This window comes from Sphaeramia orbicularis, chromosome 1 (assembly GCF_902148855.1).
Source record: "Sphaeramia orbicularis chromosome 1, fSphaOr1.1, whole genome shotgun sequence".
NCBI classification, from domain to species: Eukaryota; Metazoa; Chordata; class Actinopteri; order Kurtiformes; family Apogonidae; genus Sphaeramia; species Sphaeramia orbicularis.
This window is the reverse complement of record NC_043957.1, coordinates 14496510-14518232: the sequence shown is the minus strand read 5'-3', so window position 1 is coordinate 14518232 and position 21723 is coordinate 14496510. Positions and strand designations below refer to the sequence as shown.

Below are 21723 nucleotides of genomic sequence, written 5' to 3'. Positions count from 1 at the left end.
CACAAATGACACCATTAGAGCTAAAGTCAGTTTGAGTCACATGACACATTTGCATCCTGTTTAACAGGATAAGTATCAGATTGATCAATCAGTCAGTCATTGATCTGGTCTCATTCCGATTACCTGACCCGGTCCGTTAACCCTGTCTCCTCAGTCCTGGAGGTCCACCAGTTTTCCCGGGACGCTGGTGTGGCCGAGGCGTGGCTGCTGGGGCAGGAGCCCTATCTGTCCAGCAGGGAGATGGGTCACAGCGTGGACGAGGTGGAGAAGCTCATCAAACGCCACGAGGCCTTTGAGAAGTCGGCCGCTACCTGGGAGGAACGCTTCTCTGCCCTGGAGAGGCTAACAACGGTGAGCGACACCAACCAAACACAAAAACATAAAAACAAATGAAGACACAAATACACAAAAAAGGACATCAGTTCCAGTTTGGATGTGATGATGATGGTGATGATGTTCATGATGATGGTGTTTCAGTTGGAGCTGCTGGAGGTGAGGAGGCAGCAGGAAGAGGAGGAGAGGAGGAGGAAGCCCCCAACTCCAGAGCCTGTTCAGCAGGACGACGCCCAGCTGCAGAGGTGAGACCACACCCACCAAGCCACCTTCATCAATGAAAGCCTCACATTATCACATTGTCATTAAATTATTATCACACTATTATTGCATTATTATCACAGTAATGTCACATTATTATGCTCTGGGTTGGGTTTTTAACTGATCAGTTTTTATTAATTAATGTCCAGATATCTCCTACAACTGTACAGTATCAGATACACCACGTTCCTCATAAGATGGAGACACATCAGGTTTATGTAAATATCAGGCCGCATATGTCATGATACTGACTTGAACTGAAAGTGTGTTGTTTTAATCACTACATTTCATGGATCCATAGTTAAATGTTGTTTTGTCAAAGTGAATCAAACTCCTTTTGGTCAAAGTTCACAGATATTTCAGACATTTTACACCTGACAGTGAACATAACATAACCCTGTCCTACTCAATACACACCATATGTAAAAATTAGATGAACCTCATAAAACCACATGGAAACTACTCTCTTCAGTTATGTTTGGTGCTGGATGTTTCTTTACTGTGTTTGTTTCCTCAGTGCTGCTGTTATTCAGAACGGACTCCCATCGGATCAGGACTCTCCTCCGGTCAGTACCCACAATCCACCTGGTTCAGGTTCTGACATTGGGCCCGGTCTGTCTCTAACCCACAAATGTTCAGATAAAACACATTTATTTCATTTTTCAGTCAAGGTTCAATTACATTCATGATTTTCATCAATGTACTGACGCTAGAGCCTTGGTTTAATTTTTCTTTGTTGTTTATTGCATCATTGGTCAAAATCAGATTATAACTGAAAAATGATGAGTTTAAATATATATGGATATCAGTAATTCAGACTTCATCAAAAAGAAACAAGGTAATAAAGTGCTTCAGACGATACTACAATAAGAACAATATGCACCAAAAAAAAAATCCTAAAAACTGTGAAGGAAGTAAATTAATGGGTGAATAAACAGTTAAGAGGTGATTGACACGCACATCCAGAAAATGAAAGGTCTGCAGGATCCCAAAAAATTTGATGAAAAAATGAAATAAGGTCTGCACAACCTGTGAGCTCACAGGTTGTGCGGACCTTATTTCATGAATAAGCAGTTAATACGTTAATACAGAAAAAGATCAGATTCATGAGGAAAAACAATAAATAAGAGTAATAGAACTCACCATCATCAGCATAAAATCACACTCTGTCTCACTGCTGTCTGAACTCCTTGCCCCGCCCCCTCCAGTCTGCCGGGGAAGGCGGTCCTTTGGTTAACGGTGTGGCCGAGCGCAGCTCCAAAGAGCCAAGCCCCACCCCCTCGCCAACCTCTGGCAGGAAGAGTAAAACCAGCCAGTCGTCAACGCTACCGCCAAAGACCCAGGACTCATCACAGACATCGCAGCTTGAAGGCTTTCTGCACCGCAAACATGAGTGGGAGGGGCATAACAAGAAGGCGTCCAATAGGTGATGACAATGAGCCTAGTTGTAGATTTATTAAAATGTCCAATGTCTAGTTCATGTGGAAGAATTGTTGATTTTATTTCAGTTTGTGAAATAGATTTTTTAAAATTAATTTTATTGTTTATATCTGTCCTAAATGTTGGAGAAACATTTAGGACAGATATGTGTAGTATCATCATAGTAATCTGTTCTCTGATTGGCAGGTCATGGCATAATGTTTATTGCGTCATCAACAACCAGGAAATGGGCTTCTACAAGGACAGCAAAGCAGCCAATCAGGGAGTTCCGTACCACAATGAACTGCCAGTCGGGCTGAAGGATGTGACCTGTGATGTGGCGTCAGAGTACAAGAAGAAGAAGCACGTCTTCAAGCTCAGGTGAGGATAACACCTGAGAGGAGTTGAATTATGACCGGATGGAGGTGGAGTCTCCATCATGTTGATGTCAGGACACAGGTGTTTCTCAGATGAGTCATGACAGCGGTTTGTCTTTGTGTTACAGAGTCTCTGATGGAAATGAGTATCTGTTTCAAGCCAAAGATGAAGTAAGTCTGTCTTTGTACAATCAAATCAATTTGTCAGAATAAATGTCTGAATGAATAGAATTTATAGAAACATCAACCTAAACCTGGTGATAGGCCTGAAGGGTGTCATTCAGGTTCAGTTCAGACAATGAATGAATGAATGAATGAAAGCTCACTCCTTCATACTGTTGACAGTTTATGAACAGTTCCATCTGTGGCGGAATGTTGCAGCCTTGTTTTAATCTGAACATGTGTTGGACCTGATGGTGCATCTGTCGCCCCCTGTAGGAGGAGATGAGCACATGGATCCAGGCCATCCTGAATTCCGCCTCAGAGCACTCCGACGTCCAGGGCAGTAACCCTGGCACCCCGGTGTCTGGGCGCGCTCAGACACTGCCGGCCTCAGTGATGCTCGGCACCGACTCAAGTCCTGGGAAGAGGGAGAAGGAGAAAGAGAAGGAGAAACGCTTCAGCCTGTTCAAGAAGAAGCAGTAAACGGCGTCTGTGCCGCGGCGACACCGCCCAATCAGGGCGCATGCTCTGACCACATCTCTGATGTCATTTACACTGCATTTAATGTGTCCTTATGCATCTCAGCTAAAATGGAAAGAACTGGAAGCTCAGAGTGTGCGTCCGGATTTAACTTGACAATGGATTGATCCAGAGAAAAATATGAACGAACCCTGGATAATGAGTTCAGGGTTTGACAGTAAAACTGGGACTGACCAGGATCTGAAGGTGGACCTGGTCTCACCTGGCTCTGGAAAACCTTTGTTAAGTTAAAGCGGCCGAGTCGAGCAGCTGCTGACCTCTGAAATGTCAACCGCTGATGAGAAGCAGATTTCACACAAACCTCAAACATTGAAGAACCCGTTAAAAATATGAATGTTTTCTTTATAATGAAAACATCGAATGTCACAGATAAAGAGTGAAAGTGGGTTTGAAGTGAATAAATAAATGCTGGACAATGTGGACCAATCAGAGCTGGTCCTGAGGTCGGTGGTTGATCGCGTCTCGCCACGGTGCGGCATCGCCTCATTTTTCTGTTCATTTTCTTGTTTGGTTTGGATTCCTCTGTGTGATTGGTCAATTGTCCACACACATTTATTTTTGTTATTTTTTTTATCCTTATTTTTTTACAGTTCTTTTTGAGCGAGTTGTTGAAGGTTTCCTCAGTTTTTTGAGGGTGTCTGATGAGACATTCTTCTTCTGCCGCTGAGAAATTGGACCAATAGTGCATCTTATCGACTACTTTCACTCCGCGCACACAGCCAATCAGCTTTCAGGAGCTGTGTGATGTAGAAACGTCCACTTTGCATGCATCGCCTGAAAAAAAGCTCACCTCAGAGTAAAAATGCTCTCTTGGTTTTTTATCCTGTTTGGTTCTGATGAAGGTTCTGATGCAGATGGAACAGATCAGTGTAGAATCTAAGGCATCGCTGTTTGACAGTTTGATGGTTTAACAGTTCGATGGTTTGATGGTTCGATGGCCTGTAAATGGAGGTTGCTTGCTCGTTGTCGGCTCTGCACCGCTGCTCTTTGATACTCGTGTCGCTCTCTGTCACTGTATATCTATTGTACTGAACACGTATGGAAGTGAAACTCATCTTATGCACAATCGGTGAACATCCACAGGAACGAAGGAGGCCAATATTTAAACCAAACTAGAACATTAAGGCTTTTCTCATGTATGAACCTGCACCTGTAGTCTCTAAAGCTCTGTCCAATATGTGCAACGTCATTAAACGCTTTTAAACTTTACTGTCTTTGTCTTTGTTTCAAATACAGATAAATGTCAAAAATTCGACAATGCAGCAAAAAATGTGGTCATGTTTATCTTTCAACACTGATCTACCGTTTATGATAGATGATCTGCCTCAGACTGAACGTGTTAATCTTATATACTATAATAAAATGAATGTAAAACAAATGACCAAAGTGTTTATTATCTAGTGTTCTCAATGTAAACTAGCGCATTGACCAGTGGACATCCACAGATTCTAGATGTGGTAGTTTTTATGCTCTTCTGTGTTTGTTCATGCTGTACCGCATTTGTTCAGCAGTCACCGCCAAAGTATTTAGGCCATAGCACCATGATTGTAAGGCTATTGCATTCCAAATTACTAATATATCCCAAATTATTGGTCCTATCAACTTGCCGTTTTTGCTATTGTCTTCCTTAACCAAAACTACATAAGTATGCCGAACTGCAGAAGTCAGCTCTTTCCAGATTTTATGTGAATCCCCAGACATACACACACACACACACTCACAGAGGCCACTTGGTTTAAAGTGTTATTCCACTATTGGTTTATGTGCATTTATCGTACAGATTTATGAATGTTCCACTATAAATAACCTGGAAAGTAAAAGTATTGTACAGCCAGTGTTTTGAAGTAGATGTGGTAGCTCTGACACAAACAGTCCTTTGGAGTAAAACCCATTCTATCAGTAATTCACTCTATTTCACATGTGGACCCACAACTATCTGTGAAACTACAGCCAACCAGCATTTGAACCGAATTTACATTCAATAGTTCAGTTCTGTAAAATACACTTAAATTTCCCCTAAATGATGAGTTTTGACAGTTTCACATTCTTCTGTCAGTCATGAAGGGATCAATATTATCTCTAACACAAGCACAAACTGAGTAAGATCTACAAGAGTTAGATTTGCTGGTTCATGGTTACTTCTTACACCTAGTTTCTAGCCCTTACACTACAGCTCCCATCATGCACTGCGGCTGACATTCGTGAAACCGCACTGGATGAATGCGCACCTGCACAGAGGCGGTGAAGCATGCAGTGATCAATGCGCTGTAGGCCGAAAGTTAGAGCAGAGGCCTTCAAAATAAAATAGAATGTTTTTAACAAGATTTTAATTGATTTAAGTAACAACAAATTACCTTTCAAATAGTTTTATTATTATTAATTCACGATAAATTACTTTTCGCATTGTTTGAAAAATACAGCACTAAATAAAAATACATAAATTTCACACATAATGTTACTGGAACGTTAACTTAAAGTCATGGAAGAACGTTTTATTAATTAAAAGGATGTTAATTTTAGGAATTCTCCATCATTTCCCAGACTATCTGAGGAGTTATGACGTTCTCCAAAAGAAATACATTTCATCATGTGTGACCATGTGACTGAATGTCATATATTCCTTTATATTTACACTCAACAAAAATATAAACGCACCACTTTTGTTTTTGCTCCCATTTGTCATGAGCTGAACTCAAAGATCTAAAACTTTTTCTGTGTACACACAAGGTTTATTTCTCTCAAATATTGTTCACAAATCTGTCTAAATTTGTGTTAGTGAACACTTCTTCTTTGCTGAGATAATCCATCCACCTCACAGGTGTGGCATATCAAGATGCTGATTAGACAGCATGATTTTTGCACAGGTGTGCCTTCGGCTGGCCACAATAAAAGGCCACTCCAAAATGTGCAGTTTTATCACACAGCACAATACCACAGATGTCACAAGTTTTGAGGAATATGCAATTGGCATGCTGACTTCAGGAATCTCCACCAGAGCTTTTGCCTGTGAATTGAATGTTCATTTCTCTACCATAAACCATCTCCAAAGCTGTTTCAGAGAATTCATGAAGAAGACTGTGCGAGGAAAATGGTGGTCACACCAAATACTGACTGGTTTTCTGACCCCCCTGGACCACCCAATACAGTAAAACTGCACATTTTAGAGTGGCCTTTTATTGTGGCCAGTCTAAGTCACACCTGTGCAATAATCCTGCTGTCTAATCAGCATCTTGAAATGCCACACCTGTGAGGTGGATGGATTATCTCAGCAAAGGACAAAGGAGAAGTGCTCACTAACACAGATTTAGACAAATTTATGAACAATATTTGAGAGAAATAGGCCTTTTGTGTACATAGAAAAAGTTTTAGATCTTTGAGTTCAGCTCATGACAAATGGGAGCAAAAACAAAAGTGGTGCGTTTATATTTTTGTTGAGTGTATATATTATACCATGTGTACCTGAGTACTGTGCCATTATTTTTCTTTAGATGTGGACGTTTAGGCTCATTTCGATTATTTTGGTTCTTTGTCGTATTTTTCGCTCTTTAGTGCTTTCATTATTTGTCAAGTATTTTCAGTTCTTCCTTTTTTTGGGGCTTCTTGTTTTATTTTGAAAGATTTTTTCTTAAATTATTTTGAAGGGCGTGTTTTATTTTGACAGTAATGACCGGAAACGGTGATAGTCATTCTTTCCGAATTGACGCGTCGCTCCGCTCGGTGATTCCCGTTAAATCCCGTTAAATCCTGACCCTTTCGGTTCGTCCCTCCGTTTTTCCGGGCTGCTGCTGAACCGGGTTTTTGCTGCTCGTCTTTGCCGGGCTCACCCCACCCCACCCCCGGCCTACAGTGGACAGTCCGGTCCGGTCCGAAGAGCTGCTTTGGATCCGGTTTGGACGCGGACCGAGGCGGATCAACGGCGACAGACGGCGGCGGATTTTCACCGATTCCAGGCTTTAATTCACACCGAGATGAAGAACCGACAGTTGGTTTAATATAATTATCGAATTTTTATTTCAGAAAATGTTTGACCTTCACGTTTAAACGTCTCTGCTAGATTAAGAACCGAACCGAACCGAACTCGCTGATCCAGAACATGTGTTAAAGTACCACAACTACCGGGTACAAATACACCTGAATACTGCACAATACTACTCCACAGTGCGGAGTACACATCTACAATAACCTGTATTTAAAATAATAATAATAATAATAATAATAATAACAATAACAATAATAACAGTAGTAGCAGTAGCAGTAGTAGTAGTAATAAAATCTTAAATAATGACCTGTGTGTTGAAATGTTTTGAAAAATATCTGTTATTAACCTAATGATAACCAGTATTAATGTGTATTCCTGGATGATAATCACTAATATTTAATTACTGAACATGTACTGTTGAGTATCTTAATGCACAATATTCCATCATCATTCATGTGTTTTTCTCAGTTCTAGGAACAAAGAATCAAATGCAGTAAAAGAGATTAATTAAACTGCACAAAAAGTACCTCAGATTAGAAGTACTACAATAAAACTACTGAGCTAAACTATTTTTTATGTAAACCACAGTTTGAATATATACCTTTGAATATCATGCAGATTGTTAGACAGAATATGTTGTAAAAGGCTGATTTTTTTTTTTTTTAATTATTTAAATGGTTTTAATATGTGCGATAACATTAATTTATATCAGATATTTTCAAAGTAATTATGTATGAACATTAACTCATTTCATTAAACATCCAATAGTATTAATTATTTATTCATTGAGGCTCTTCAGGTCTGACTGATGCTTAAAGATTCAACATTTAGTTTTAAGATGTATGGTGCCATGAATCTTCTGAATACACATATATAATGAATTATTTTAGCTGATGTTTAAATCTATTTGTAACTGGTCTACGTGAAGCTGTTTTTGGACAAACAGATGGAGTGAACTTTATGATGATAATAAAACTGCAAAATTTTATTTTTTTTGTAAAATTTCAAAACTAGACAAACAAAACAAAGTAAATATAGGTTTAAACAACAGCAAACGGAACAAAAATATACTATAAAAGAAAGAAACAAACAGAAACCAACCACTGAATGAGACGTGATAAGATCCTGATGTGTTTTCAGGAGCCTGAGGCCTAATGGGACCCGGACGTGGACCTGGACCTGCTGAAAGGACGAGGACCGTGGACTACAGGTTCCATCTCAACCTTGGCCTTTGAAGGGTTTGTGGTGCATTCAGGACATGTCGGATAAAACAGCCCCACGGTGCCAGCTGAGATTGGAGTGGATTCATGGGTACCGAGGACATCAGTGCAGGAACAACCTGTTCTACACAGCCGGCAAGGAACTGGTCTACTTCGTGGCTGGAGTGGGCGTGGTCTACAACACCCGAGAACACACCCAAAAGTTCTACCTGGGACACAACGATGACATCATCAGGTGAGGCACCTGTCGGTTTATGGAATTGACATGTGAAAAACACGTCACCGCACGAGTTGATATCAACAATTATTATGATAAAGACTCATCCCATAACACACAGTTGAATAGGATCATACGATCGCCAGGGAAATGACAACGCTATTCAACACATACAAAAACTGACAAGCCCCTCTGATCACCACCAAACATTCATACACCAGTGTGAGTGGCAGCACTGGGGGCAAGGAGGGTGAAGTGTCTTGCCCAAAGACACAATGGCACATGACTAGGACAGAGCAGGATTTGAACCACCAACCTTTTGGTTATCGGATGACCTGCTCTACCTCCTGAGTCAAGTACCAGCAAGCACTGACAAGTACAAAAACTGACAGGTACTAACAAATACTGACAAATACAAAAACTGGCAGGTACTAACAAGTATTGACAAGTACCAAAACTGACAAGTACTAACAATTACTGACAAATGCTGCCAAGTACAAAACTGACAGGTACTAACAAGTACTGACAAATACAAAAACTAACAAGTACTAACAAGTACTGACAAATACTGACAAGTACAAAACTGACAGGTATTAACAAATACAAAAACTGACAAGTACTAACAAGTACTGACAAATACAAACATAACATGCACACACTTGAAAACCCTCGGCCTGACTCATCAGGTGCACTACTGCCCCCAGTGGCCTGACTTATCAGTGCATGGCAAAATTTACAGTTTACAATTTACAATATACAGACAAATACAAAAACTGACAAGTACTAACAAGCAAGGTTATTATCGTTAACAAAAACTAACGAAATGATGAAAACTAGAATTGAAAAAACATTTTTGTTAACTGAAATAAAGTAAAACTATAATGATAACTAACTGAAACTGTATTGTGTACTTACAAAACTAACTAAAATGTACAAAAATTATGGATAAAATTCCCTTTGTTTTCATCTTTGTCAATGTTGGATTTATATGAAATTGATTTATTTTGCTCAAGCAATTGTAGCTGGTGACAGCATATGGCACTTCACGGTCCGTCACTTTCCGTCACTTGTTATTTAGAGTCGGCTTCTCGTCCCCACTCTACCTGGTAACATGGAGACTAAAGTTGGGAGAAAGCAGCAGAGTCCTGTATGAGATTAGTTTCAATAAGACGGCAACGACGATAAAAGATATGAAAAAACTAATACTAAAACTAAACTGAAACTAAGCCTTTAGAAAAAAACAAAAATATAAAAATATCAAAAATATAAAAATATAGTAATAATATAAAATATAAAAACTAACAAACCTGCTTTAAAAACTAATTAAAATTAACTGAATTAGAGGAAAAAAAGTCAAAACTAAATCAAACTAAACTATAATGAAAATCCCAAACTATTAGAACCTTGCTAACAAGTACTGACAAATACAAATACAGGCAAATACAGACAAATCCTGAGGACATGGGACTGGACGGACTTTTATTAACCTTGATCTGTTTTTATTCTTTTGTGCTGTAGCATATGGGTCTGCTTCGGGATTTGGGTCTAGTACTGTGTCTGGTTTCCGGATCAGGATCTGGTGCTTTTTACACTTTTATGTAATTTCCATCTTTTCATCATTTTGTCCTTTTCTCTTTATTCTTGTTTCTTTTACTAATAAGATGAATAATGGTTTTGTTCATTTTTGCTGTTTTTTTTAAATTATTTTTTAATTCCTTCATGTCTGAACAACTCAACTTCCTGCGACAATGTGTGACATCACTGTATTTATTTGCATTATTATTAGTTTCCTGTAAGTATTGACTTGTGTTTGAGGTGAGTGAGACTACAGTTATAATGCTGAGGAGCAGGTGGTGGCATGGCATTTCATTTACCGTCTGTCTGTCCTTCTGTCCGTCAGTCTCGCTGTCCATCCTGATAAGATCCAGGTGGCGACGGGTCAGGTGGGGAAGGACCCATACATCTGCATCTGGGACACCTACGCTATGCAGACCGTCTCCATTCTGAGGGACACCCACACCCACGGCGTTGCCTGCCTTGCCTTTGACGCTGATGGACAGGTGAGGCCACACCCCCTCTGATACTACTCACGTGGTGGGCGGAGTCAGACTGACCCAATACTGGTTTGTGTTTTGTTTTGTAGCGTCTGGTGTCGGTTGGTCTGGATGCCAAGAATACCATATGTGTGTGGGATTGGAGGAAAGGACGAGCTCTCGCCATGGCAACGGGACACTCAGACAGAGTATGACAGATCAGCCAATCAGATGCTGAGTTACACATGACATCAATTTGTGTCTCTCAGTTTACAGAGCATTTCATTCATGAAGAAAAAAGTTTAAAAATCCAATAACATTTATTTTCTGCTTAAATTTGAACAAAATAATTGTTTATTTTCTCCATTTCTGTTTTCATTGTTGATGATTTTGATGGTTTTCTTTAAATCTCAGTGTTCCCTCATCTAAATCAGTAGAATAATGTGAATTCTAATTCAACTTTGTACATGTTTTGATTCTTTTTCCTATAATTCTTCTTCTTGGTTTATAATTGATAAGTCTTTTAATGAATGACGCCCTGATGTGTTTTCTTCCTGCAGATCTTTGATGTGGTCTGGGATCCATTCCAGTCCAGTCGTCTGGTTAGCTGTGGAGTCAAACACATCAAGGTGAGGCGGGGCGATGGGCGGGGCTTCACTCATTCCTTGTTATGCTCTTTGTTATTTGCCGTGTGTGAGTTCTCCACATACTGAGCCATCCTTCACCACAGGAGAGAACCACATCCCACACTGCACCTCTCCGTCCACGACCAAATGTCTGTGTGTCCATCACAGACGATGATGATCATTATGATGATGACAATTAGACGCAGTTGGTGTAGACACTGATCATTACAACACGGCTCCCACATTGGCCATAAAAGTCAGTCGGTGAAGGTGGTGTCAGATTCGTCTCCGTCACATCATCCAGTCACATTGTTTCTTCAAACTGTCAGCTTCATGGTGTTTTTTGTCTGTTCTGTTGGTTCTGTTAGATTCAGTGTTGTGTATTCTGTTGGTGTTCTGCGGGGTTGAGTGTTTTGTGCTCTGTTGTATGTTCTACTGGGTTCAGCGCAGTGTGTTCTGTTGTGTGTTCTACTGGGTTTGGTGCTGTGGATTCTATTGGTGTTCTGTTAGATTTGGTGCTTGGTGTTCTGCAGAGTTCAGTGGGGTTCTTTTGTGTTCTCTCCAGTTCTGGACTCTGTGTGGAAATGCTCTGACTCCAAAGCGTGGTATTTTTGGTAAAACCGGTGACCTCCAGACCATCCTGTGTGTATCTACGGCTAAAGACGAGGTGACATACTCAGGTGCCCTGAATGGAGATGTGTACGTATGGAGAGGTATCAGCCTGGTCCGGACTGTCCAGAACGCACACGGGGTACATACATGCACACGAACACACGCTAACACGCAGAAAAACTAGAAGGATTCATCCTCTGTGTCATCTGCATCAGAGTTTATTTCTCAACGACACTTTGTTCACAGATACATACTAAGTTTGTATATATACATATATATATGTGTGTGTGTGTGTGTGTGTATATATATATATATATATATATATATATATATATATATATATATATGTATTTGGCCTGTAACGGTACACGTACCGAACAGTTTCGGTACACACCTGTTTGGTTCAGTCCACAGCTGTACCGAAACGGCACAATATGATGACAGAAAAATGTGATGAAAATATGATGAAAGAAAAAGGAATGAAAGACATCGTTCAATTCGGAACTTTAAATCCGCGCAAGTTTCACACAGACATATTGAAGGAGCACACATGGACCCGAAATATGAAATAGCAGCTGATATAAGGTTAAAAAAAAACAGCAAATATGATGTGAACCTGGAAGGAAGAGACTGAAGACCCTCCACCATCATTACAGTCCTGTTTGTATCAGTTCAGGTTCAGGTGAAAGACAACAACGAGGAAAGAGACGTTAATAAGACAGACATTGTTTGGCCCCTAGGAACTACGGTAGTTCTAAAACACTTACACTAGCTCTGTCTGTCTGTCTGTCTGTCTGTCTGTCTATCACGCACGCTGTATAAATAGAACGTTGAAAGTATGTAAAGTTTCACTTTTGTTTCACGACAGCGTTCATTACGTTAGTTATGGACCGCACCCCCAGGTATATAACTGCGCGCCCCCCCTACCCCCCAGCTCCGACAAAAAAAGAAAAAAATCCCCCGTGCACACAGGCACACACAAATACACACAGTGTCCTAAACAGTTTGTTCTCTGCCCTAAAATAAATAATTTGGTTCATTGTATTGTCAGTGTTTCTTTTCAGTTTGTTTAAACAGAATACCAGTTTACCCTCTTGTTAATGTTGCACTTCATGTGGAATTTTTTTGTTATTTTTATGCAGAATGTGAACTGACAGAACTGTGATTAGATTTTTGTTGTTTGTTCGAAACTACCTTTCAGGGAAAAGTGCAATACTAATGTTTAAAATACATTTAGTAATATTAATAATTTATTTTATTTTCTATTTGATTTGTAGCAGCAGAATTATATTATTCCTGTTTTTCTATATTCTATTGTCTCCAAAAATTGGGGGAAAAATGTAAAAAAAAATTCATAAATGCATTAATAGACATTTTGAGGGGTTTTCTTTCTTCCCGTACCAAACCGAAAAAAACTGAACCGTGGCTTTGAAAACCGAAAATGTTGTGTGCCGTTACAGGTCTAATAAATAAATAAATAAATAAATAAACAAACATACCAAACCGTTTCGGTACGCACCTGTTCGGTTCGGTACACAGCTATACCAAAATGGTACAGTATTTTGAGAAAAAGGAAGGAAAGATGTTGTTCGATGCGGAACTTTAAATCCGCGCAAGTTCAACACGGACATATTGAAGGAGCGCACACTGACCCGAAATATGAAATAGAGGCGGCCACAAGGTTAAAAAAAAACACAACAAATATGACGTGAACCTGGAAGGAAGAGATTGAAGACCCTCCACGATCATTACTGTCCTGTTTGGGATCAGTTCAGGTCCCGGTGAAAGACAATAACGGGGAAAGAGAAGATAAGACGAACGATGTTTGGCCCCTAGGAACTACGGTAGTTCTGAAACACACTAACTCTGTCTGTCTGTCTGTCTGTCTCTCTCTCTCACACACACACATGGGTTCTATTCCTCTATTATAATAGAGGAATAGAACTCGGAGTTGGACGTTGAAAGAATGTCGCTTTCGACGCCAGCGTTAGTTACGTTTGTCATGGACCGCATCCTCACGTATACCCCCCCCCCCCCCCCCTTCGTTCCGACAAAAAAAAAAACTTACCCCCTCTGTGTTTTTTGACAAATCGCACCTTGCACACATACACACACATACACACAAGCACACAAAGTGGTCTAAACAGTCTGTTAGCTGGCCTAAAATAAATATAAATAATTTGTTTAATTTTGTTGTCAGTGTTTCTCTTCAGTTTGTTTAAACAGAAAACAAGTTTGCCCTCAAGTTAATGTTGCACTTCATGTGGAATTTTTTTGTTGTTATTTTATGACTGACAGATGACAGACTGACTGACTAGGCCTGTAACGGTACACAAAATTTTCGGTTCGGTACGTTTTCGGTTTTCAAAGCCACGGTTCGGTTTTTTTCGGTTCGGTACGGGAAGAAAGAAAACCCCTCAAAATGTCTTTAATACATTTATGAATTTTTTAACATTTTTCCCCCAATTTTTGGACACAATAGAATATAGAAAAACAGGAATAATATAATTCTGCTGCTATAAATCAAATAGAAAATAAAATAAATTATTAATATGACTAAATGTATTTTAAACATTAGTATTGCACTTTTCTCTGACAGGTAGTTTTGAACAAACAAGAAAAATCTAATCACAGTTCTGTCAGTTCACAATCTGCAGAAAAATATCAGCAAAAAAATTCTGCATGAAGTTCAACATCAACAGGAGGGTAAACTGGTATTCTGTTTAAACAAACTGAAGAGCAACATTGACAACAAACTGAACCAAATTATTTATTTTAGGACAGAGAATAAATTGTTTAGGACACTGTGTGTACTTGTGTGTATGTGTGTGTGTGTGTGTGTGTGTGTGTTTGAGTGTGCGCGCGCATGGAACGTACGATTTGTCTGGGGGATGGTTTGTTTGTTGTTTTTTTGTTTTGTTTTTTTTGGTCGGAGCCGGGGGGTGGGGGGGTGCGGTCCGGTCCATAACTAACGTAACTAACGCTGGCGTGAAACGAAAGTGAAACTTTATTTTTATATACTGTCAGTGGCCAACTCCGAGTTTTATTCCTCTGTTATACAGCGTGCATGAGAGAGAGAGAGAGAGAGAGAGAGAGAGAGAGAGAGCTAGTGTGTTTTAGAACTACCGTAGTTCCTAGGGGCCAAACAACGTCCGTCTTATCTCCGTCTCTTTCCTCGTTGTTGTCTTTCACCGGGACCTGAAGTGATCCAAACTGGACTGTACTGATGGTGGAGGGTCTTCAGTCTCTTCCTTCCAGGTTCACATCATATTTGGTTTTTTTGTTTTTTTTGTTTGTTTTTTTTACCTTATATCAGCTGCTATTTGGTATTTTGGGTCAATGTGCGTGTCCTTTAATATGTCCGTGTGAAACTTGCGCGGATTTAAAGTTCCGCATTAAACGACATCTTTCGTTCCTTTTTCTTTTTGTCAACATACTGTGCCGTTTCGGTACAGCTGTGTGCCGAACCGAACAGGTGTGTACCGAAACGGTTCGGTTCGGTACGTGTACCGTTACAGGCCTATGACTGACTGACTGATTTTATAACTGACAGAACTATGATTTAATTTTTGTCGTTTGTTCAAAACTACCTGTCAGGGAAAAGTGCAATACTAATGTTTAAAATACATTTATTAATATTTTACTTATTTTATTTTCTATTTCCAGTGGTGATTTCTCATAGATTGCAAGGGAAGCCCGGCTTCCCCTAAAATTACGAAAATTAAATGGTTAAATATGTTCGGTTGTGTTGACATTTTATTGACTACAAATGCGTTAGAACACGTTCATCTCAAAGATGAGTTCGTTCAGAATCAGCTTTATCACAAACCAACGGACGCGATGTTGTTCACTTCTCATCCATTCCCATTGCGCTGTTTTCTCATTCGATCTCTGCTCAGTGCATTTGTCCGTAGACTGCGGGCGTCTCTGGGCTTCAACGGGACTGAATGGAACAGTTTTTTTCATTGCGTCAAAACTGGACGGTAATTGGATAAATGCCACGATGGTGTCCCGCCCCCAGACGCCGGGCGTCTCTGGGGGTGAATGGAGCTGTGGGCGGAGCTCGGCCTGGCTGGACGCCAGAATCCCACATGCTGATTGGAGAATCGGTCGAAAGGCTGAATCCCGTTTGATTGACGGCTAGTTTCAGATCTCCTTCACTGACACAGTTCAGTTTAACACCGTCGCACATTCTGCTGTGAAATCAAGAGAGAAACTACTAAAAAAATTACTCGTTCATTTCTTGCACTGTAAATAAAACCTTCTCATTGGACTTCCTTGTTTCAATTTAACATAATTTCAGCGTTTTCTTGTTTCAGTTACATAATTTAATCATTTCTTGTTCGAGTTTAATATCGTTTTGTAGATAGTTAAATCAATCAAACTGTCGGCTAGGTCGGAGTGAAAGGAGCATCTCCAGTTTAAAAAGGCTGAAGTCTTACACCTGCAACACACTGGGCCAAGGCAATCTAAGCAGCCTAGTTCTGATGGATATTGAGAGGACACTGGTCCAGTCCCTGGAAAAGACGCCTACTTGGTACGATAAGGTCACTGAGCATTTTCTTGATTCTTTTTTTTTTTTATTTTTATTTTTTTTTTATATATAAGCCGACAATGAGCTTCCCCTGTCTGAAAGACAAGCAGCCGCCACTGTCTATTTCATATATAGCAGCAGAATTATATTATTCCTTTTTGTCTATATTCTATTGTCTCCAAAAAGTTGGAGAAAATGTTCAAAAATTCATAATGCATTGAAGACATTTTGAGGGATTTTCTTTCTTCCTGTACTGAACCAAAAAAAACCAAACTGTGGCTTTGAAAACCAAAAACATACTGAACCGAAAATTTTGTGCACCGTTACAGGCCTAATATATATATAAAATCTGGAAGTGTTGAGTCAAGATTTATTATATTTATTTGAAGATTTTAACCTTAAATATTAAAAAAATTACTTAAAGTATTACATGATCTTTGAAGTTGTAATAATAATAATAATATTAATAATAATGGAATGGATTTATATAGCGCTTTTCTAGACACCCAAAGCGCTTTACATTATTGACCCATTATTCATTCGCTCTCACATTCTCCCTCTGGTGGTGGTAAACTACATCTGTAGCCACAGCTGCCCTGGGGCAGACTGACAGAAGCGTGGCTGCCATTTTGCGCCAAAGATGCCAATGTATTGGATTTTAGAGATACGAAGAAAATTTCTTTCCGGGGGATTTGTGTGGCCACCAGTGGTAGAAGTGAGTCACTGTAGCCTTCAGTCTGCTGAATTCTGTGCACTGAAAACTAATGACAGGAAAGGTTTAAAATGTGACAACATCAAACAACAACCAAACCATAATCACAACTGTCAACATCAAAGAAAGAAGTGATAAATTAGAGTCCTTGTGTTCTCCACTGGACACAGCTCTAAATGAAAAGAATGGAGTATGATGCTGAAATGGCAGCATTTCTTCTGCACTGATGAGTTTGATTATGAGGCTTATGAAGGTATTAAGTTATTATGTAATGTTATTGTCTTGGCTCCTGGGGTATTCTGTTGGGTGTTTGTGAAATGACTAAAGAGTCTGGTTTAAACCAGCTGTAAATGTAAAGTGTCATGAGATAAATTTTGTTATGATTTGGCACAATATGAATAAAATAAGATGTGTGACAGTTCTGACCTTGTTTGTCGGATTCTAAACAGATCTTTAGTGCAGCTATTGACAACATAAACTATACAGAAAACAGAGGTGATTTGTAGTTTTATTGTGGCTGTTTTCTGTCTAAAAACAGAGCTAAGCTAACAGAGCTATAATGTAAACTAAAATAAAACCGTGTTATTTTGAGCAACTATTAAAATCAGCAGCTATAAGTGTTAGTCTGAAGAAGAAAACTTGATGATACCTTAATACAGATGTGTGTAACCATTGAGCTTTATACTTTATTCAGTGACTGATACAGTCTGTGGGTACATAGGATTGATTTGTTGATGGTTTTGGTCCGAAGTGTGTTTTGGTACCAGACTGACCCCTGAAAAATGTATGAGGAGGACACATTGTATATAAAGAAGTAATTAACTTAGAAAACAGTGAAACCAGTGACATCAATGCCTGGTCAAGAAAAAATCTTATAAAAAAAGAAAACACCACAGCACATCTCAACAATATGAGAAATAGCAGTATAAGAGAATTAAAAATAAGATGACTGAGAAAATCTCAGTAAAAGGTAAAAGGATCAGAATATTGAATAAAATAAGTTTATAGAAATGCATTTTATGGAGTGATGTTATACATTTACTGTGGATATATTTCACCGTATTCACCTTGATTTAGTTTCATTCATTGTTTCCTTCAGTTCATGGAGGGTTTAGGGCAGGGGTGTCCAAACCCAGCCCTCAAGGACCGGATTTGGACACCTTTGGTTTAAGGGGTTCTGTCCAGAGTCAGAGATCGGGTCTTTCACAGAGTTAGAAAACATACATGTTTAAAGTAGCAGGTACCAGATATGTATATGAACCAACAGATGAACCAGTGTAAACCTGATGACCATGACAACAGGTCACATGTCACAGCTGTATGATGTATCTCTGTCCCCTTGCCTCTTCAGGCGGGGATCTTCAGCATGCACGCCTGCGAGGAAGGGTTTGCAACAGGAGGACGAGACGGATGCATCCGACTGTGGGACATTGACTTCAAACCCATCACAAAGATCGACCTGCGAGAGGCTGAACAGGGATACAAAGGTCTGGACCACAGGATGCAGTGTCTGCCTTGGTTCAGTCCAATTCAGTCCACGTCTCATGGTCCTGGTGTCCACTTCCTGTTCCAGGTCTGTCCATTCGCAGTGTGTGCTGGAAGGCGGACCGGATCCTGGCTGGGACTCAGGACAGTGAGATCTTTGAGGTGATGGTCCGAGACCGCGACAAACCAATTCTACTGATGCAGGGTCACAGTGAAGGAGAACTGTGGGCTCTGGACCTGCACCCTAAGCAACCGGTGGCCGTGACGGGTAGCGACGACCGCTCAGTCCGGTATGCAAACAAACAAGCAAACAAACAAACAAACAAACAAACAGACAGACAGACATGCAGACAAACAAAAAGTCAAACATGTCAGAGCAATACCTAGATAAACAGTCCATTTGTTTGTTTCATGCTGTGGAGTCTCCCTGGTCACACCTGTTTGTTTGTTTGTTTGTTTGTTTACTTGTTTGTTTACTTGTTTGTTTGTTGGTTTCAGACTGTGGAGTCTCCCTGATCACACCCTTGTCAGTTTGTTTGTTTGTTTGTTTGTTTGTTTTTCTTTCAGGCTGTGGAATCTCCCTGATCACACCCTGTTGTTTACTAGTTAGTTTGTTTACTTGTTTGTTTGTTTGTTTTAGGCTGTGGAGTCTCCCAGATTACACCCTGTTGTTTACTTGTTAGTTTGTTTACTTATTTGTTTGTTTGTTTGTTTGTTTCAGGCTGTGGAGTCTCCCTGATCACACCCTGTTGGCTCGCTGTAACATGGAGGAATCTGTGCGCAGTGTTTCCTTCAATAACGATGGTTCTCAACTTGCTCTGGGAATGAAGGACGGCTCCTTCACTGTGCTGCGCGTCAGGTGACCTTTGACCTGTGACCTTTAACATGACATACTTACTGTAAAAAACACACATACAGTGGTCTGAATAACTGTAGACATGCCTCTGTTGGTTGTACCGGAGCACAACTGGATGATTTACAACTTAAGTCTGTAAATATTTTTATTGATTATGCACTGATGTAATTAAGTGTATTTTTTTTGTATAACTGATGAAAATAAGGAAAAGTCAGATCAATGAATAAGTCTGACATTTAGCTTGTTCCTTTTGAGTTCTCTGTAAATTAATTTCAACATGTTCCTGTAGCTTGTGATCATTAAATTTGATACAGATTGGATCAAATGCTTTGACTGGGATATTCTGGTTAACATGGGTGTCGTCTGCATATAGTAACACTTGGCTTTGACCCTGTTAAATAGTTAAATGCTTTTGTTTAGGGACATGACGGAGGTGGTTCACATCAAAGACAGGAAGGAGGTGATTCATGAGCTCAAGTTTTCTCCAGATGGAAACTTCCTGGCAGTTGGATCCAACGATGGTCTGGTGGACATTTACGCTGTTGCCCAACGCTACAAGAAAGTTGGCGAGTGCAGCCGTTCGATGTCGTTCATCACCCACCTGGATTGGTCGGTGGACAGTCGCTTCTTGCAGACCAACGATGGTGCTGGCGAGAGGCTCTTCTACAGGATGCCCAGTAACAACACCCTTTGTTTTCATCAAGTCTTTCAGTTTTGTTTCTGACTTCAGTTTAGTTTTAGTCAGATGCAGATTCAGGTGTATGAGGAACTTTGTTTTGAATTCTTCTCTTCTACTAATTTAAACTTGTGGCTTCACCTGGTCTGGAAATATTAGGACTTTTTCTGAAATGTTTAGTTTCTTTAACCCATAAAGACCCAGTGCTATTTTTATGGTTGTTAAAAAAAAAACTTTTTCTCTATATTTAACTTTTCTTAAGTGATTTATCACCCTTTATTATGACATTATCCTCTGTATTTTGCATTTTTTCAGTGAACATCATGTATTTTCCTATATTTAATTTACTGATCATGTGAATTTTCATAAAAGCTCAGATTAAAGTTGATGGTTATTATATGGCTGTTTGGTTCTTTATGGGTTAAATACTTCCAAAGTTGATGAAAATTGTTAAATCTGAATTTGAGCTCCCAGATACCTCCTGACTTGACCTCTTGCCTCTTCAGCGGGGAAGCTGGTTCCAAAGGAGGAAGGGAAAGGGATCCACTGGATGACGTGGACGGGGGTCATCGGGCCTGAGGTCAACGGTATTTGGCCCAAGTACTCCAACGTGACCAACGTGAACTCGGTGGATGTCAACTACAGCAGTGCCGTGTTGGTGAGCGGCGATGACCTGGGCCTTGTCAAACTGTTCAGGTTTCCATGTCTGAAGAAAGGTCGGTGTCCCCATCACATGACCTCACTTTGTAGCCACAGTTTTACTTCCAACAGCTGATCATGTGACCTGTCCTCCTTACAGCCGCCAAGTTCAAGAAGTACATCGGCCACTCCGCCCACGTGACCAATGTCCGCTGGTCCAATGACCTGCAGTGGGTCATCAGCACTGGTGGAGCTGATCATGCCATCTTCCAGTGGAGGTTTCTACCTGAAGGTGTCATGAACGGAGTCCTGGAGCCCCTCCTCCAAGGTAACACTAAAGCTCCCCCATCTTTACAAGCTGAAATAGAAGGTGTTTTCCAGATGTCTGTCTGCGTTCAATGGGACCATGAACCAAAGCTTTAAAATATCAAATTAAAAGAAGTGTGGTGTTTTCAGACAAACGTTAGATAAAACAGTAAATAAAGAATGATGTGTCTGATTCAAAATATCCATAATATCACTGAAGGTTGTGTTTATTTTTCCATTTCTGATCCTAAATCATCCTGGACCTTTAAACTGTAGCCTTTTTACGTTATGTATCTGCACAAGTGCATTGTGATTACAATTAGATGTTGTGTTCAATGTTAGGTTCAGATCTTAACTCAGAGACAGAGAAGATGGAGGATGAATAAACAACCTGGGTTTTCAGACACCAACCAAAGACAAAGTACTATGTCAGACTTCAACTCTTAGGGTGTATTTCAGCCACAGATGTCCAATCACAGAGCTTCAAATTTCCTTGATTTCAGCATCTCATGATTAGAAATGCTCTAGTAGAAGAACAGGAAATGAGTGGCTGACGTAGGTCTGTGGATTTAAGTGAGTGACTTTACTGTTCCATCATTTCTCTGTGAGTGTAGGCATCAGAGTTCAGGTGGTGCACCTGAATGCATCACGAAATCCATGATCCTGTTTGAAACCAAATGCCCAACATGTTTCTTGTAGCTAAACAATCGGTCTAGATCATGAAATGACAATTATG

The 21723-nt window shown here is 39.9% G+C and overlaps 2 protein-coding genes across 8 annotated transcripts in view; both read left to right on the top strand.

Annotated features, from left to right (window-relative positions):
- The window catches only part of LOC115412546 (spectrin beta chain, non-erythrocytic 1-like), a 33464-nt gene extending 29163 nt beyond the window's left edge, over positions 1-4301 (top strand). For all 3 annotated transcript variants that reach the window (XM_030125230.1, XM_030125148.1, XM_030125302.1), the window contains 7 exons: positions 155-351; positions 478-578; positions 1112-1160; positions 1803-2020; positions 2221-2394; positions 2519-2561; positions 2829-4301. In XM_030125230.1, the coding sequence (XP_029981090.1) occupies positions 155-351; positions 478-578; positions 1112-1160; positions 1803-2020; positions 2221-2394; positions 2519-2561; positions 2829-3035 (989 nt within the window). In that variant the 3' untranslated portion in view covers positions 3036-4301. The remainder of the gene's footprint in view (positions 1-154; positions 352-477; positions 579-1111; positions 1161-1802; positions 2021-2220; positions 2395-2518; positions 2562-2828) is intronic.
- A 2498-nt stretch (positions 4302-6799) lies between these two features.
- Positions 6800-21723, top strand: part of LOC115432503 (echinoderm microtubule-associated protein-like 6) — a 41992-nt gene continuing 27068 nt past the window's right edge. For 2 of the 5 annotated variants that reach the window (XM_030153619.1, XM_030153546.1), the window contains exons 1-12: positions 6801-7211; positions 8212-8526; positions 10409-10568; positions 10652-10750; positions 11102-11170; positions 11733-11918; positions 18377-18512; positions 18599-18800; positions 19232-19369; positions 19787-20043; positions 20549-20758; positions 20842-21009. In XM_030153619.1, the coding sequence (XP_030009479.1) occupies positions 8330-8526; positions 10409-10568; positions 10652-10750; positions 11102-11170; positions 11733-11918; positions 18377-18512; positions 18599-18800; positions 19232-19369; positions 19787-20043; positions 20549-20758; positions 20842-21009 (1822 nt within the window). In that variant the 5' untranslated portion in view covers positions 6801-7211; positions 8212-8329. Of the gene's footprint in view, positions 7212-8211; positions 8527-10408; positions 10569-10651; positions 10751-11101; positions 11171-11732; positions 11919-18376; positions 18513-18598; positions 18801-19231; positions 19370-19786; positions 20044-20548; positions 20759-20841; positions 21010-21723 lie in introns of all 5 variants that reach the window. The other 3 variants (XM_030153484.1, XM_030153407.1, XM_030153700.1) reach the window with 3 other exon arrangements.